Source organism: Python bivittatus, unplaced genomic scaffold (assembly GCF_059951505.1).
Source record: "Python bivittatus isolate LINGU-HERP-01145 unplaced genomic scaffold, Pbiv_v1 ctg000480_np1212, whole genome shotgun sequence".
NCBI lineage: Eukaryota > Metazoa > Chordata > Lepidosauria > Squamata > Pythonidae > Python > Python bivittatus.
The window spans coordinates 89551625-89569816 of NW_028277075.1; the positions used below are offsets into that span (position 1 = coordinate 89551625).

Genomic DNA, 18192 nt, shown 5'->3' on the forward strand with positions numbered 1-18192 from the left:
TATTCTATATGCTTGCCCATGCCCTTCATTTAATTCATGCCAGGCCTTGGGGTAACTCAGCACCGCCACCCCCCGCCATCCAACTAGCTCTCCTTGCCGCCTATCTGCTGCTACGGCTCAACCCAGCAAGACACTCCTGGACGCCCAGTCGGAGCGATCCCTTCGTGCGCCTGCTCCCCCCCCCCACCAACGCTTTAAAGGCGCCTGCGCCCTTGGCGCTTATCGCCTCTTCGGGGAAAGGGGAAAGAGGTAGAGTCACCGCCTCCGGAAGGAGGGTGATGTTTGTGACGCGCACGCGCACGACGCGTCAAGGCAAACGGGCTGCGGGAGGGTCAAGGGGCCGGAGCGACAAGGGGCGCGCGCACCTCCCGTTCATCGTCTGCGCGCGGACCCTCCGCCGACGACGCCATTATGCTGTGGTTCCCTGGCACCATCCCGGCCGCCATTGCCGCCGCCAAGCAGCGTAGCGCCGTTTTCGTGGTGTTTGTGCAAGGTACGGGCCCGCCCGCGGTGGTTAACGCCGCGTCAGCTCTCTTGTTTCCCTGGGAGTCTCTGCCAGACGCGGTGCGGATCTGCTTGGGTTGTCCCAGGGGACGCTGGGCCTCCTCTGGCGATTGAAAAGGCCTGCGAGGGTGAGAAGGGCCTGAGCAGCCGACGGGCGAGTCTGGCTTCGGAGGGCCCGCGAGCCGCCTCTCCAGGACTTCAGGCCGAGAAGGGGCTTACGTTAAAATACGCTTTAGAGAAAGCGGTGCTCCTTTGGGAGAGGAGAGGAGAGGATTAAGAGGTGTCTCCTGTGGTTCTTCTCACGGCCTCTCCCAACCTGATCGCCTCCAGATGGAGTGGCCTATAAATTGTCCAGACTGTTGTGTGTCAACCTTGACTCTTGCTAAGTGCACAGCCATGTCCGTGTCGTTCTCTTGGCAATAACACGGCAGGGGGTTGCCGTTGCCTTCTTCCGGGAGTTTTTTCAACTTCTCAGTCTATCCTGCAGCCGTGAGCAGTCTCCCATGCAAGTGCTAACCGTTCCTAATTCGGCTTTGCTTTTCGAGGTCAGGCAAGATAAGCTAGGTGCTGCATTATCCCCAGCCAGCAATTAAGCTGGCTAGGGTTGTTGAATGTGATATACGCTGGTCGAAGCAAAACATAACTTACTCATATATATTACTCCAAGACACATATTTAAGCAAAAACATGGTCAAATGCCTATAGTAGAAATTACCCGTGCTCCCATGCATTATTTCAAATTATTTTTTCAGCCCAAGAATTTCACCTAAAGAACTATTTCTGCCTGCTTTCTTCTCTGCATGTTTCCTCCATGGAGTGCCCTCTGGACTTGGCACTTGAGCCTCCTGCTCTTCTCCATTTTGTTTCTTGTATTCCACATCTGGTGTCTTTATCAATCCCATGAATTCCTAGTAATTGTATGTTTACTTTTGAACTAAATGCTGGTATGAACTTTTTTCCTCTATTTTGGTGACCTTTCTGTGGGAGGGCTTGCCATGTCAGGATAAGCAGGGAACAAAACACCTTCATGTTTTATGGATATTGAATAGATTAAAAATGACACATTACCGTAAAGTTGATTATGAGGTATCAGACACCCCTGGGTTTAAAATCTTGTTTTTTCTAGTTTGCCACTTTCCAAGGCTGGAATGTGATGTTACAGAGCCTCTCTCCACATTTTCCTTTCAAGCTCTTGGGCTTCAGTGAATAAGAGGAACTGAATTCTCAAAACCAATCTCACATTTAACTAGCCAGTTTACCAAGTATGATAAATCAAGTACTTACAGTTTACCAAGTATGAAAAATCCAGCTACATTTTCCAGAGTATATCCAAAGACATAGTGATCTGGTTGACATTTCCCAAGCTACCTCAAATCTACCACATCTTTAATGGTGTCCATGGTCTTAATGCTACTTTTGCTTGTTTTTATCCTACTCTAAAAAAGGAAATCACTCTTGTTCTATCAATTGGTTTGTATATGTGCCTCATGTCTTTATTAAATATCTGTCTTCCTTCTTAATTTCTTTGCTCCTCTTCAGTTTCTCTAGTCATGCCTTCTGAAAATTCTTTTGCTACAACTGAAAAAAATCTGAGGCATCTTCATGAAGAGGCTTAAAAATGTGTAATATTCTTTGGCACCTCATTTGGTTATATGTAAAGATAGGGAACCAAAAAGAAGCCCTTTGGGTTAAACAAGAATGTGCTGCAAGCTGAATCTGTCCAGAAAGACAATAATCCCACTACTCTTGTTGGAGTTTATTCATATCTCTTCACTAACAATAGACAGAATCATTGTGCACTAAAACAGCAGTTGTAAAGTGTGCCTGAAAAATACTGTCCTAGTCACTGGACTCTCAGCTGTTTCTAAATATTAATTTCTAAATATGAAACTGAAAATTGATAATGATACCTCTTATGGTATAGTTGACATATACTAGAGAACTATAGGGAATTCTCACTAACTGGATTATTTCACTGTTAGGCTTGCAGCCTAAAGCTAGTTGTTTTAATTCAAAAGATTGAGGCCATTTATGTCTATTCAATGGTAGAATCTAAAACATTTTCAACTCTTAATACAAAAGGCAGTTTCCATTTCAAGACATTTTTTTAAAAAATTTCAGAATATTCAAGACTGAAGTAACTAACAAAATGATAGCTCTAATGAGAAATTTTAAGTATATAAAACAGGGTGGAACTGTTAAGAATGCTAATGCCAAACTGAAAAAACAATTAAAGCCTTGAGAATTTAAAGTTAATTATACTGTAAATTAATATAAACATTAATCCGATTGTGCATTGTATGATTCTTGCATGTGTTCTGTATATTACATCACATGGGGAACATCCTCCAGGGGACAATGATACATTTGAGCTCTTTATTTTTCTGTCTGGTTTTCTCTAGGGTAGTAATTCTGAGTACACAGCTTGTAACTCTTCTGGCAGTAGGCTGGACTTGGCTTTTTTTTTTCCACATCTTCCTGTTGCTATCAATAAGGTAGATTTTTAAAGCAGTGATACTAGTTACTCTGTTGACAATATCAAAACATCATCTTTCCTTTCCCATTTTGATTTTTTAAAAATTAAATAGCTACACATGCACATAAAGTGCTGTGGCCTTTTCTCCCTTTGTATATTTCTATCATTATTAAGCTAATGGCATAGTTCTAGTATATAACTAAACGTCAACTGGAAAGTTAATGGCTGAACCATTGAATTAAATTAAATGACATACTTTGGTTTTTCAGTTCTGGTTAGCTGAGACAGAACATGCTGCATGAGAAATACCATTATTGTTATTGTTTTTGTGATACAGCTTTATAAACTAGGGTTGCTATATAATTTTTCCCAATAAAATTTAGCCTCAATATTCTTTCCTGAAAACCTGATATGGGCAACTTATTGGCGGCTGTTTTGAGGGAGTGCTACTATAGTCATATTAAAATATAATTCCAGAATAATATATTCAGATTAAATTAGTAATAAATAACCTGATGCCTTCTATGTTTTTAGAGTACATTTTTCATCAGCCTCAGTCACTACAAACTATCCCAGTTCTAAAGTGTTGTTAACCATAAGCTTTTGTAGTTTAGAACTTATTTTAGATGCAGAAAAGAAAAATGCCAGATCATATGGGAGGAAATCAAACTGTACCTACCATCTCATGTGACAATAAAGTAAGGAAGTTCTTATAATAAATATTCTCATTGTTGCTCCTTTTTAACGTAAGAACTGTTAACATTCCTTCCAGTTAAGTTGATTCCTGGTGACTTGATGAATAACAGCTCTCCAAATTGTGCTGACTGTCACTACATTATGCTAAGTGCATTTCTGTAGCACTCCTTCCACCTCTTCTGTCTACCTTCCCCCAGTATTATCATATATTCCATAGATAGACCTGTCCTCATGATGTGTCCAAAGTACAATAGTTTTTTTCATCTTTGTTTCCACTGAGCATTCAAGCCTAGCTTTGATTTTCTCTCATATTAAGAAGTTCGTCCTCTGGACTGTCCACGGTATGTGGAGCAGCTTCTTCCAGCTTTATAATTCAAAGAATCATTCTCATTCATGTGCAGAGTCTGTCCATCACATCTATACATCATAACAGGGAAGACAGTTGAGTGGATCACTCCAATTTTTCTCTTAGTTGAAATCTCAGGGTTTTTCATGAGTTTATATAGTGCCCTTCAGTATCTTTTGCCCATCATTATTATTATCTGAATCTCTTGTATACCTGCCATCTTCATCAATTCTGGAGCCTAGAAAACTGAAACTGTGAACTACTTCTGTCATTTCACTATTTATCCTAAATTCCTCTAGTTTTCCAGTAGATATGACCTTTGTTTTCTTGAAATTCATAGAAAGCCTGGCTTTTCACTCTCCTTTTACAATTATTGTTCTTAGGTCTTCTTCAGTTTCTGCAACAGCTTCAGTAGCTTATTGACATTCCTTCCAATACTCTTGGAAGTCCTCAGAAGTCTTACTCCTCCTGTATAAGAATATCCTGTACCATATATGTTATAGTAGAGCAAGTGATAAATATATTACCCAAATAAAGTCACCACTTCATCCATATTTCAAACATGGCAGTGCTCAAAGTGGAGTGAGATGTATGGTTCTTTTCAAACAGTCACACTGGATTCATACTTAACCTGTCTTATTTGAGCACTGAGATGAGTGTAATGTTTTGGCATTAAAATAAGAGGAAGTGCTGTGGATCCATAGAGAACCTCCATAGATCAGAGAGGTCCCTCTGTTTCAGACGTTCGTCATAAGATTGAGGAGACTATGATTACTGAGATGGAAAGATGGAATCAGCATGGTCATTCTTATTTTCCCTCCTTCTCATCCAAACTGATGAAGGCTTCTCTTATTTGGATTATCTGGAGCTATTTGTCTGTGTATTGCACCTGTTGCCCGTTTGTGACAAGTCTGGTCTGGGTTTCTTAAAGTTGATCTATGAGAACCTGATGATGTAGGTTACCTGATTTTTGGATCAAACCCAATTTTGGAATTATATGAGCATTCCTGTTTTAAAGTAATAAATTATGAGATTATATTTGGAATACATTGCAATTTGTAATTAAGATATAATTACATCTATAAAACTAATGTTTTTCATAGGGCAAGATGAACAGTCCACAGAAATGGCTGCTAGCTGGGAGAATGCAAAAGTGTCTGAGGCAGCAACAGATGGCTTTGTGGCTATTAAAATTGATACCCAAAGGTTTGGCAATATATTTTGTATTCTCAATAAATATTTTACTTTCAGATACTTCTTTCTAATCAGATATTTTGGAAAAAATTGTTAATTTAGAGGGAAGAAATAATACATTTTATACAAGTAGACATTAAGAATATATTTTACATAATAATTTACTTCATATACTTTCTGCCGTTTGACCATCAGCCAGAATAAGATCTAGTTGATACTTGATTTTCACACTAAAAATTAAAATCCCTAAAACTTATAGGAAGGCTGACAACCTATAGAATTTTTCTCCCATCCTCCCATTGTAAGCCCTCTAATAAGACACAGTTTAGAGCAGTGATAGTGTGCCCTTAAGTTTTTTCTTACCTTTTTTTCCCACTCTTCCAGGACTTTTCTCATCCTAGGATCCAGATACATTTTTTCTCTCTGAGAGGCAATTTAGAATGGGAAAAATGTTCTATCAGAAAAGGTTAAAAAGGTGCTTATAGGTGTATGTATATACATACTTCATTTCTCCACTTTTCAAGACAGCTTAGCAGCCCTTCCCTCCACAGGAAAAGTTACTTGTGTAAGATATAGTTTCTCGCTTAAATGATGTACATTTCTTCTTTCTGCCCAATTTTGGGGTGACATTTGTTCCTGGGCGACATTTTTAAAAATCTGTTTAACTTCCTAGGTTAGTGTAGTTTACTATTTATCTGTCTTAAGTAGTTTTATCCTATTTTTCAGCCAAAGATATGGCTTACATAAAATGAGTAATGGGGGAAGGAAATACGATGGAAGAAGGAGGAGGAAAAAGCAGATTCACACATCAGTAAGGTTAAAGTTAGTAAGGTTAACTTTGAAAAAAATACTTTTGGAACTGAAGGAACAAAACAAGAAAAAAATTGAACTGATCCGTTCTTCCTATCTCCTTTTGCTGAAATCAAAGAGCTTAGTTGTGTGAACATGCATGTAGCCTTTTCAGCAAAGAACCACTTGCTTATGTTTGTGACAGATAACATAGTTAATCCTAAAGTTCTCATATGTTATATAACTTGTGTAGTATTATATTTCTTGGTTTCAGTATAGTATCCTAAAAAATAAGAAACTAATTTGGTGCAATCTCATAAATAGTATGCAGTAATATGGATAATAATATGGTATATCTAAATGTTTTATAACATTCCAGTTGTTTATGGTTATAATAGTAAATTAATGCTTTCTCTTACACAGTGAAGCCTGCCTGCAGTTCTCACAAATCTGTATCCTTTGAACATCATAAAATTGTACAATTTCATAGTACATGATTACAAAACTAAAATAAATGGTCTAGTACATCTTTGTTACGCTGACATCTTTTTAGGATGTTGTTGGATCTCCCGCTTCCTCAAAAATATGTTTGCCCTTGCTGTCACATAGCCTTGGAACTGCCCCCTCTCAAACATTTGTATGAAACCATCAGATCACTCCATTAAATTCATACTTTATTTGAAGCCCAACTGCATCATTTTCATGCTGTACTGTTCCACACCCTTTAACAAAATCCATGCATGTTTAACTGAGATGGCTTCATATGCTTCTCTGTTCACCATTACATCTACTTTCCGCATGTTCTATTGCTCTCCTCTAGGCAGAGCTTTTAGCTGTAAGATCCTCCAGGATGGCACTATGTTGTTTAAACATTATATACATTGATGGTACTATACAAGTAATAAATGATCGTCTTTATTGTTTTCTGTAGAGGAACACAACAACAGATAGTTATTTCAGCTTCTTTAGTCTCACAGATTTTTTCTCTTATATTTTTCTTAGCTTCATGCTAGGGCTAATAGAGACATAGCCTGCTGAAAACAGGGATTTTGACAGTAACGTTCCATGTGGGAAGCTGATTCTGAAACAGCATCCAAATGATTGCCGAATGGTTTACAGTTAACTGTTCTAGATCTAGTTTTCAATATAACGTGTTGATTCAGTCAACTGAACCATATGAGTACTGTCCCCTACAACTCACTGGATTTCACTACCAACAGAATGTGATTATGGCCACTAGCTTAAATGACTATAAAACGATTAAACCTATTAGTATAGAATAGGCCAACTAACATCTTTATTTAATATTAGTAAAAGTGAACTTTAGTGTACAGAGGCAGCTGATAGTTGTGTACCAGATGCTTGGGGAACATCCTTGCTTTCCTACTTTTGATTATGAGCATCTCAAACATCAGTTCATTTATGCTTGGAAGTGGACTACTGGACTAGATGAATCTTTGATCTGATCCTGTAGAAGTTATGTTTAGCAATTAATTACAAACCATGCATAAGAATCTTGATAATGCAATAATAATCTCAAATGTGGCAAAAAGTAAGACTTAAAAACAGAGAGGTTCAAAGTACTGCTTCTCGCTTGAACTGGCTGTTCAGTTTCAGGAGAAAGCAGAAAAATGACACTTTGAAGTACCTTTGAAATCTGGTACATCTTTGCTTTATGAAGAATATAAACTGCCCATTTCCTTTCAGTAATCCCAGTTTTTTTAATCCCATTTTCTTTGCTTGTCTAGTTTACTCCTATGGTAATATATTGTCCTTTACTGTTGTTGCATAGATCCTGTAGTGTGTATTCCATCTAGTTTCTTTATAGGAGATAATGGAATCCCTCTTGAAGTAATTGCTGGCAGTGTGTCTGCAGAAGAACTGATTACAAGAATTCATAAAGTCAAGCAGGTAAAACAGTTATGAATCTGATTTTTCAGTAAAATAAAGGAGTTTTTTTTTTTTTAATTTTGTGCCAAACTTGTAAAAGATGAAAGGTATGTAATCAGTAACAAGTCTATACTTCAGCGGCTAGGTCTTTCAGCTGCTGCTATTGAATGCTAGGTTGGCTTATAATGAGCTCTCATTTATCCATGACTTGATAGTGGATGTGAGGACTGACGTAGTATGTATTATTGAAACCTGGTTGGGCATAAAGAGGGGTCTTTCCCTCTTGTAAATGCGCCCACCTTGGTGTGGCACTAGCTTCAACCCCTGGGCAGGGGTAGTGTACTGGTAGTCCTTGCTTAACAACTGTTCATTTAATGATGATTTGAAGTTATGACAGCCTCAGAAAAAGTGCTTTACGACCTATACTCGCACTTACGCCCATCGGAAACCATTGCACCCCCCCAGTCACATGATCACAATGTGTGACCTTTTTGCAGCTGTCATAAAGCGAATCTCCATGGTTGTTAAACGAATCACATGGTCATTAAGTGAATACGAGCAAAAAAGTCCATTGGGGATGCTGGATTTGCTTAACAAACATGTGATTTGCTTTACGACCACATGATTCACTTTACAACTGTTGTAAAATGGTCGTAAAATTGGGTCCAGTCATGTGGTGACTTGCTTAACAGCCACCCGACTTAACCAATTTTCCAGTCCCTATTGTGGTTGTTAAGCAAGGACTACCTGTAGTAGTTATTGTCATCCAAGAGAGGGTTTCAGAGGTGCTGTCCTGCAGATAACTGGGTGTGAGGCCTTGTTATTAAAGTTGGGTGCAGGGATCAGTTGGGATTTCTGCCAGTTAGTCTCCCTGCTAAGTAGTGGCTGGCTTGGCAGCAGAATTCCCTAGACTTACTATATTGGGGAACTTCAGCTTGCCTTCCCTAGGTCTGAGGTAATAGGAACCCCAGGAGTTCATGACCAGCATGGCAACCATGGATTTGATACAGGTTATTAAAGCCCTGACTCAGAGCAGTGGTCACATGTTAGACCTAGTTTGTGTCATGGTGTAGTGGTGACATGATCTGGAGTTAGGGGGTGTTACTGTCAGCCCCTTATCATGGTGAGATCATGTTCTATTGGCCTTGCTGTTCTCTGTGGCCCCTTGTGTCCTCCTGGCTGGTTAAGGGCCTCCAGAATATGATGTGTGGTTGGATCCAGGCAGTAGTGAATACGTTCTTTAGGATTGGTGTGGTTCTGCTAGCTCTTAATGAGGCTGTGATCTGCCCCTTTTCAATAGATCATCCCTGAATGCAGCAGTTCTGGACAGTTTTTGTCTGGTCTCCAACCATCCCTTTCCAGGAAAGTTTGATGAAAAAGTATTCAGCTTGCAGTTCCAGAGGGCCCTGGAGGAAACATTTTATCTGGACCCTTTTCAGTTGGGTTTCATACCAGCGTATAGTATTAAGATGGCATTAATCACACTTGGAGATGACCTGTGGCAGAACTGGGATGGCAGGATCATGCATCCACTTTGCCCTTTGGAACAGAATGTCCTCTCTACCCCACAAGATTCAGATGGTTCTGACCCTTTCATAAGGCTTTAAAAAAAATGATTTTTCCTCCAAGGACTGAGTTAGGACATCAGATGAACTGTCTGGAAAATTGGTTTAGGATTTTGAATATGTTGCCTTTTTGCCTCTGTGCTGTTATACATTGTGCTGTAGTGGTTCATTTATGTTTATTATTTATCTTGTTTTGTTTTTAATCCTATGTTAGCTGCCCAGAATCACATGTTGTGAATTGGGTGGCCATACAAATTGTATAAATTAGTAAATACACACACACACACAAACTCTTTTCCTTTTGATGTTGCATTCAATTAAACAATTCTTTATTATGTTCAGAGCTTGAAATATATTCAGTCGTGAGAACTTTTATTAGAGGAATAAAATATTTATTGTAATAAATTAACTGTTACTTTTTATTATGTATTGGATTGGATAGCCAGTTTGGTGTAGTGGTTCAGGTGCTGGCCTAGAAACCAGGAGACTGTTAGTTCTAGGCTTGCCTTAGGCATGAAAGCCGCCTGGGTGATTTTGGGTCAGTCACTCTCTCTCAGCCCCAACCTACCTCATAGGGTTGTTGTGAAGAAAATAGGAGGCAGGAGTATTGAGTATGTTTGCCTCCTATATATAATAATGTCAGCCTTTGTTAGTACAGTAAGAAAAGTATGTCGCAAAAGTTTTTTTCCTTTAAAAGCCATGTGGAATTATTTTATCCATTCTTTACACAGAATTAGAATCTACTTAATTTGTATCACGTTGTTCACAACACATACTAGTTGCAGCATTGTTGTGATTAAATTACTCCACACTCGGCTTTTGTTGTCAGAAAAGAATCTTTTATTTACTTTTCATTTAGTATTACAGGTGGTCCTCGGTTAATGATCACTTGTTCAGTGACCGTTCAAACTTATGATGACACTGAATGAGTTGTACTTATGACCAGTCCTCGAAGTTCTGGCTGTTGCAGCACCCTCATGGTCACATGATTGTGATCTGGGTGCTTGGCAGCCAGCCAGCGTTTCTGACCATCACAGCTTCCTGCAGTCACATGATTGTGATTTGCAACTTTCCCTGCCAGCTTCCCACAAGCAGACTCAATGGGGAAGCCGGCAGGAAGTTGGAAGTCACAGTCACATGAGGTCCTCGCTTAATGACCCGCAGTGATTTGCTTAACAACGATAACCGGGGACTGCCAGAACTGCCATTGCTAAGCAGCATGGACACACTTTAAGATCATGTTGCCTAGTGATGGAAATTCCATTCCCAGTTACTATTGTTAAGGAAGGACTACTTGTAGTTGCTTCCTGAATGCATAGTGAGATAGGTGATATTGAAGTAGATACAGTAGACCTTGGACAGGCAACCTGGTGCCTCCAATTCTTTTCAGCTTCAATTCCTATCAGCTCCAGGCAGCATGTTCAGTAGCAAGGAATTATGGAAGTTGCAGCTGAGACATTTAGCAAGGATCATGTTGCCTAGTCTAGAAATAAATTTTGAAATATAGCCTGAGATAGTATGCATACTAGGCAACATAGAACTGTGTTTTGTTCTTTAAAATGTAACGAGTGCAAATTTTTAAACGTAATAGGTAGGTAGTATCTAAAATAGTGTGACGGAACTGCAACACTTATGTATGTCAACACTTCCTTCTTCCTTAGATGCACTTAATAAAAAATGAAGGGTTAGAAAGTTCTCCTTCATGTTCCTCCTCTTTATATAGCAACACAGAAGATTCCCCATCACAAACAGTCGAAACTTCTGAAACACAGCTAGAAAGATTGAATTTAACCTCAGATGGTAAGTATTAGTAGCTCTTTACTTACAGATAACTTTGCAACTTTACTGTTCAATCCTCTTAATATTTAGCCTAGTAATAACTGATGGCCCATTGGATCTGCCTCCTTGTGTTATTATCCTTTAACTGCTTTCTGTGACCTTCCAGCCTTCTGCTTGTCTCCCCAATACCTTTTGTAGTTTGCAAATGGTTGTACAGAACTATGCCTCTTTTTTATTGCATTCTATAATGTAATAAAACATTTTTTTACAAAAATATCATAATCAGACAAAAGTGTCATGTTATTTCTATCACCAGAAATAACATTTATATCACATTGATATAAAATGTGTGCATTAAGTCAGTAGCAATTATTAATACAATACCTGTGTTAACAAATATAATTGTGTCATTGTTATTATGATGAAAGTCTCAATCTTTATCTTTTTTTTAACATGGGATTTCTCATTTATGAGAAGATGAAGTAAATTTGGTCCAGACAAATGAGAAAAATAACACAAGGGTAGAACAGACTACAGATGACCTTGCTGCTAGAGTAGAAAGGTATGTTTTTTGTAATTACTGTATAATGCATGTTTTTTGTGAAAGTTTGGTATGCCTTAGCACCACTGAGGTTTGATTAGGCCATTTCTTTATATGAACAAAAATAATGTTGTTGTTTTTTTGGTTGATTTTATAAGGAAAAACAAGGGTGAGAGTATGTACAAAATAGAAATATGTATAGTATATGTTAGCGCCCAGAATTCCTTCTGTTCATAGGAACAAAAGTTGGTAAAACAATTTTTGCCTTATTTTCTGAACACACATTTTTGTCAGTATGTTATTTTTAAATTAATGAAATCAAAAGAAAAATGAAACTTGTATCAAAGCTTCTTCCAGAATTTTCATTCTTAGGAAGGAAGCCAAGTTTTGAAAGGTTGATTTTATAAGGAAAAACAAGGGTGAGAGTATGTACAAAATAGAAATATGTATAGTATATGGTAGCACCCAGAATTCCTTCTCTTCATAGGAACAAAAGTTAGTAAAACAATTTTTGCCTTATTTTCTGAACCCACATTTTTGTCAGTATGTTGTATCCTAGACACAGTTTTAAAACATGCAATTAAGTTATTGTAGCAAAATTATCACTGGTGAGTTGTGAAATTTGGATGTGACTTTGATATGAGATTTCATTACACAGAAATTAAGCTTCAGCTTGAGTTTATTGTCTTCTTTCAAAATATAGAGTGACACAAAAACTTGAAGAGAGAAGAGAAGAGAAGAAGAAAGAAGAAGAACAGGTGGAATATAATTCAGTTTGTAGCACTGCCAATCTCCATTTATGAATGTTCCAGCTGGCAGAATACAGACTTATTTTAATACCTTGGAAATATGTGGAGTGGGTGGAGAAGTGAGGGCCACTACTTGCTTATTTGGCCTTTACCTTTGGATGATTAATTCACCCAGGCTGGGACTAGCCCCTTGATTGAGAAAGATGTTAAATGTCTCCTTGTGTTCCAGTATGTGAAAGGAGACAGTTATAAGACCTTTATGTTTTTTTTATAAGAAAACACTCCCTTGACCTGGGAATCCTTTCTAATTATAGACAAGTCTTAGATATTTCATTCCTAGGCAAGATGATTCAAAAACAGTAGCTTGCAACTCCAGGTGCACCTGAGTAAAACTGATTTTCTGGACTCATGTTAATTTGGATTTAGTCTAGGATAGAGTATTAAGGCCATTTTGCTTGCCTTAGTGATGGGCCCACATAAATAAGGGGAATGCAATTCTGCTAGTTCTTTGGGGCCTTTTAGTGGCTTTCAGTATTTTCAAGCACAGACCATTGGATAGGATTAAGCTTTGGGGGCACTGTCTTGCAGTGGTTCCCTTCTTTCCTGCCCGGAAGGTAGTGGAATTATACCCTAGTCTTTGATCTGTGGTGTATCCCTCAGGGTCTTGTCTCCTATGATCTTTAATACCTACATAAAACTTCTGGGAAAGGTTATTCACAGCTTTCTAATTGAGCTCATGAATATGCTGATGCTATTCAGATACATTGCTTTCTTGGAGTTAGAAGGTAAAGAACAATCACTGTTATTAACATTGCCTAACCTTGATATTGGGCTGAAGATTTAGACTGAAACTAAATTCAGACAAAATGGAGGTGAAGTTGATAAGGAAAATGCTAGATTCTGGTATTGTGGTAAAACATGGCCTAGATGGAATTAGGCTGCACTGGCTATTAGTTGCTTGCTAGCCATAATTCACAGTGTTGATAATAACCTGTAAAGCTCCGAAGGGTGACCTATATTGCTGTGAACTGTCCAGTCCTTCAGATTAGTAAGACAGACTCTTTTGAAGATACTCCCACTGCCAGAGGCTCATCTTTTGTCACACTGTCTTTTGTGTAGCGCTCAGCCTGTGGAATGTGCTTCCTAGGGAGATGCACTTGTCTCCTAATTTCCCTATATTCAGGAGGTTGGTAACATCACTCCCACCACACTTTTAATTGTGAAATAAATGTATTTCATGTTAATCTTTGAGTTTTAGCTGTGTTTTAGCTGTGCTGTTTGGTTTCTATGTTGCTTTTTTACTGCTGTCTTGGTTATTAAATAAATAGAAAGGTGAGGTATAAATCCAGTAAATAAAATACGTATTTTCTTTTTATTTAGAAAGAAATAAAAAAAGAAATAGAAAGAAGAAAAAGTGGGAAAGAAATGTTGGAATATAAAAGGAAACAGGAAGAAGAACTTACAAAACGAATATTGGAAGAAAGGAACAGAGAAAAAGCTGAGGAGAAAGCTGCTAGGGAACGCATCAAGCAGCAGATTGCACTGGTAAGTCTTCAAGCGTATGGTTCACTGGAACAAGGAAAGCTTCAGCACATGGATCCTAAATATAGTTCCCTGATCATTGGTGTGGACCTTGCCTTGGACACAGTTATACTTCATCAGCAAGGTTTAAGAGTAGGATCAATTTGCTTATTACTGATTTCAGTGGTTCCGTCTAAATATAGTTTGATCTGGATCTAACTCAAATATTACAGTTCCTTTTGCATCAAAGCCATGGTGATTTCTGTCACTGATCTTTGCGGGAAGTGAGAGGGTCTTAACAATTGCAGCTGGCACAGAAGAGAGCCATGGTAATCACCTGTTTTACTGTTTTGTGAAGGATCGTGCTGAGAGAGCAGCTCGTTTTGCGAGGTCAAAAGAAGAGGCAGAAGCTGCAAAAGCTGCTGCTCTTCAGGCTAAGCAAGCGGAAATGGCAGCTAGGAAGGAGGCGTCCCAAAGGGAGAAAAGGTAAATTGTTTTATCCGCCCCCCCCCCCCGGTTGCAAATCTCTCTCTTTTCAACTTGCACAAAAGTTGCACATTTTGGAGGCAAGTGCAAGTTATTCTAATCTATTTTTGGGCTATAAACCTTCTTGGCAGAGAATTTATTTGTTCTGAGTTCACAGATTTCCTAGTCCAGTGTTGATATAAGTAAAGAGCTCTTTTTCTGTAGAACCACCTGCTTTCCCTTAATTTAAATGCCGGGAAGGTGTTGTTTGTAAAACCAAAAGTTTAAAAATCCTGACTCTTAATGTAAAATATCCCCTCTAGTGCTATAGCAAGAATCCAGTTTCGTCTTCCAGATGGATCTTCTTTTACTAATAGTTTCCCTTCGGATGCCCCCTTGGAAGAAGCTCGCCAATTTGCTGCACAGGTGAACAAGCATCTATTCTTTTTCAAAAAATTAATTGGAAGGCTGCATGAATAGTTGAAATAAATTATTGCCTTTCAATGTTTTAAGGAGATAGGTTTAATAAGGAGGGTTTTTTTATTCAGTTATGTACTGCAAGCACAGACCTGAATAACCCATAAGCACCCCAGCCAATGTTTATGATATTTACATGATTACAGCCCATCTATCCACCCATCCATCACCCCAACAGTGCCATTGAAATTTGGTCTCTGTCTCTCTTTCTTTGTTGTGGGAAAAAGATTGTGCTATAGTAAAAAAAGCACCCCTGCCCAACATAAAAACTGGGTAAAGCATGTATGAAAGAAAGTAGGTTGCCAGACCCATTGAATGTAATTCAGGACCTAATAACTCTTAGTACTCCTCCTTAATTTCTGCTTAGAAGGATGGTTTATTTAAGTCATCAGACAATAATAGGGCACATTATTTGCTACTGAACATATCAGTAATACAAGCTGATCAATCACTGCTTGTCTTGTCCACAATTTATTGTTATTCAAAAATAAAGAAGGCAGGCAAGTAAGGATCCAAATATTCTTATGGGTCAATGAAGAACTTTTCATTCCTCATGAAAACAGTTTTGGGACAAAAGTCTATTTGTCTTAGAAATGGCATGTCATTTGTATTTCCTTGTGTTTCTAGAGAATAGAAATTAACTTGGCTTGTTCTGTTATAGATTGTAGGCAACACATATGGCAATTTCTCACTGGCAACAATGTTTCCCAGAAGAGAATTTACCAAAGATGATTATGGGAAAAAATTATTGGACCTGGAACTTGCCCCAAGCGCTTCAGTAGTATTGTTGCCTGTAAGTATGAAAAAGGGAAAGAAACAAAAATATGCAGTATTCAAATAAATACTATAAATTTACTGTAAACACAAGTTATAGTAAACACATAATATAATAAGGGTTTTTAAAAATAAAATTCTAGTTTTTAAATGGTACTTGTTTGTTTTCCCATAAATAGGCGGGAAGGCCAGCTACAGCAGTCGTACAGTCTTCCAGTGGAGATTTATGGAGGTTCCTTGGCACAATCCTCTATCCGCTGATAGCTGTTTGGCGATTTATTAGCAATTTCTTGTTTACCAACCCTCCTTCCTCCCAGCCTCCTGCAAGACATCATCAACAGCAGCTCTCAAATCCTTCAGCACCTAACACTGCAGAGACAAACAGGTACAAACACTTCCTAAGCCATCAAGGGTCGGATTTCAGGATTTTTGTCAGTGGAAGAAAAGTATTGATTCCTCTTCTCTGTACAATCTCCAAATGTTTTCTATAGAGTTAGGTGGTCCTTGAAACAGACGTGGAGCCTGGGAATGGAAAATTAAAGAAAGAATCATGATTTATCATCAGATCCACTCATGAAGTAGAGAAAGTAGCAATTTGTTGCTGATTCTCTTCTTCCCAGAATTGTGGAGAGTTTAAGAACAAACAAGTGAAGGCAGAGAGGCTCTGGAGTCCGCTCCCCCCCACACACTTTTTTTTTTTTTTAAAGAACCTCATGTGGAAACTTACTTTGACTCTTCATGGTACTCTTAACCTTTGATTAGCTTTTCCATGAGAATTAAATCCAACTATAGTTATAGCATGGGGGGGAAAATCAATATTTATTTGATTGATTTGGCTGCTCAACTCACAAATCGTGACTCTGGGCAGCTAGCACAGGATTAAAAATAAAGAGCAGAAATGAATGCATTGTGTTTTTATGTTTTTTATTTTCAGTCAGGGCCAAACTACGATCATGTTTCTAAAGCCATTACAAGATGGGTTCTTTTGACACCCTGGCCAATGCCTGGACAAAAAGCCAAGTTTTCAAGGCCTTACGGAAGGCCGACAGGGTTGGGGCCATATGAATCTCAGGAATATGCTGTTGGAAAGGGCATGTGCTGCAACAAAGAAGTCATGTCTCCTAGGTCCCACTAGGTGGCATCACTTTATATGAGGCACTGAGGTATGCCTGCGCTACCTGATCTCACAGGATGGGCCAAAACAGTTGGAGATAAGAGAGTCCTAATTTGTCGCATGCTTGTTGAGACTATCTTTTCTGGTAAGGTTAAGCCATTCTCAGGAAATGGCCTATGGTGAAAACAATAGCATGTTAGGGCATTTGCAAATAGCTACTGTGAAGTAATTTCCATGTTCTAGTTGTTCATTTGAATCCATTTAACTGTGCTTTGAAAAGAAGTAAAGTCAGCAGTCCACCATACATTATGACATGAATCTATGCCTTTATGATCAAATCAAATTGACCAGTTCTCATAGAACCTTCATTAATTTTGGAATGAAGAAGACAAAAATTAGGTCAAGAGTTAATATTGGTATGAACCCTGCCACTATAGGAATTTGTACTCAATCTCCATTTCTTCCTTATTCAGACAAGCAGTTAGGAAACGAATGTCGGAAAAACGGGGTGAAGAATTCAAGAAAGAAGGCAAAATCTACCGATTGAGAACTCAGGATGATGGAGAAGATGATAATAATACTTGGAATGGAAATTCGACCCAACAAATGTAGCTTGAGTAAATTGTACATAGTAATCACTGATTTTTTTTTTCCTATTTGATTTAGCTTCAGTTAAAACACTCTGCTGCATAAGTGGGCTTGGATGGGTATTCTCCCTGGATTATATCTTTTTCCTCATCATACCACATGGAATAAATGCTAACCCACTTGTGTAGCTGGATTCTGCAAATGTAACTACTACCAAAAACAAAGAATATAAAAATCCATGTCCCATCAGCATTTAGAATTTCATATGTACTACTTATATTGTCCTCTAAAGACACTTTTTACCTATATAAATCTTTGAGCAAATAGGCAGCTCCAAGTACAAAACAAGCCAATCCTAGAGGAGTGCAAACCCTGATAAATTGGATAAGGTTTTTTTTTTTCCTGCAATGCTTCTGTACCAACAGCCCAATATTCATAGTTTTTATCTCTCAGCATTCAATAAAGTTTTTTTTTCCAAATACTTAGCACATAACATGATAATTGTTTGAAATGTCACACTGTTTATAAAGAGAGCCATGGAATGATCCCCATTCCATAACAAAGAGACTGGGATGTTACAACTTCTTGTCCCCTTGACTTGTATAGATGGGGATTTGGAAAGGGGATGGATCCTATTTGGGGACTGGGTCTGGTGATTCAACATGTCTGCTGCCGTTACCATTACACAGTATCACATTGGTGTATCTGATTCAACTATTTATGT

General features: G+C 38.4%; 1 protein-coding gene across 2 annotated transcripts; it reads left to right on the forward strand.

The window, feature by feature from the left end:
* Positions 1-271: 271 nt before the first annotated feature.
* Positions 272-17532, forward strand: UBXN4 (UBX domain protein 4). 2 transcript variants are annotated; one of them, XM_007437038.4, is made up of 13 exons: positions 272-493; positions 5126-5228; positions 6429-6457; positions 7798-7916; positions 11122-11260; positions 11714-11801; positions 12484-12538; positions 13910-14074; positions 14409-14536; positions 14839-14941; positions 15654-15785; positions 15946-16151; positions 17354-17532. In XM_007437038.4, exons 1-13 carry the CDS (start codon positions 412-414, stop codon positions 17490-17492), a joined length of 1488 nt encoding a protein of 495 aa, XP_007437100.2. In that variant the 5' UTR covers positions 272-411; the 3' UTR covers positions 17493-17532. The 2 variants fall into 2 exon arrangements, with proteins under 2 accessions (XP_007437100.2, XP_088002637.1); XM_088146511.1 differs by having other exon boundaries at positions 274-493; positions 11717-11801.
* Positions 17533-18192: the final 660 nt, after the last annotated feature.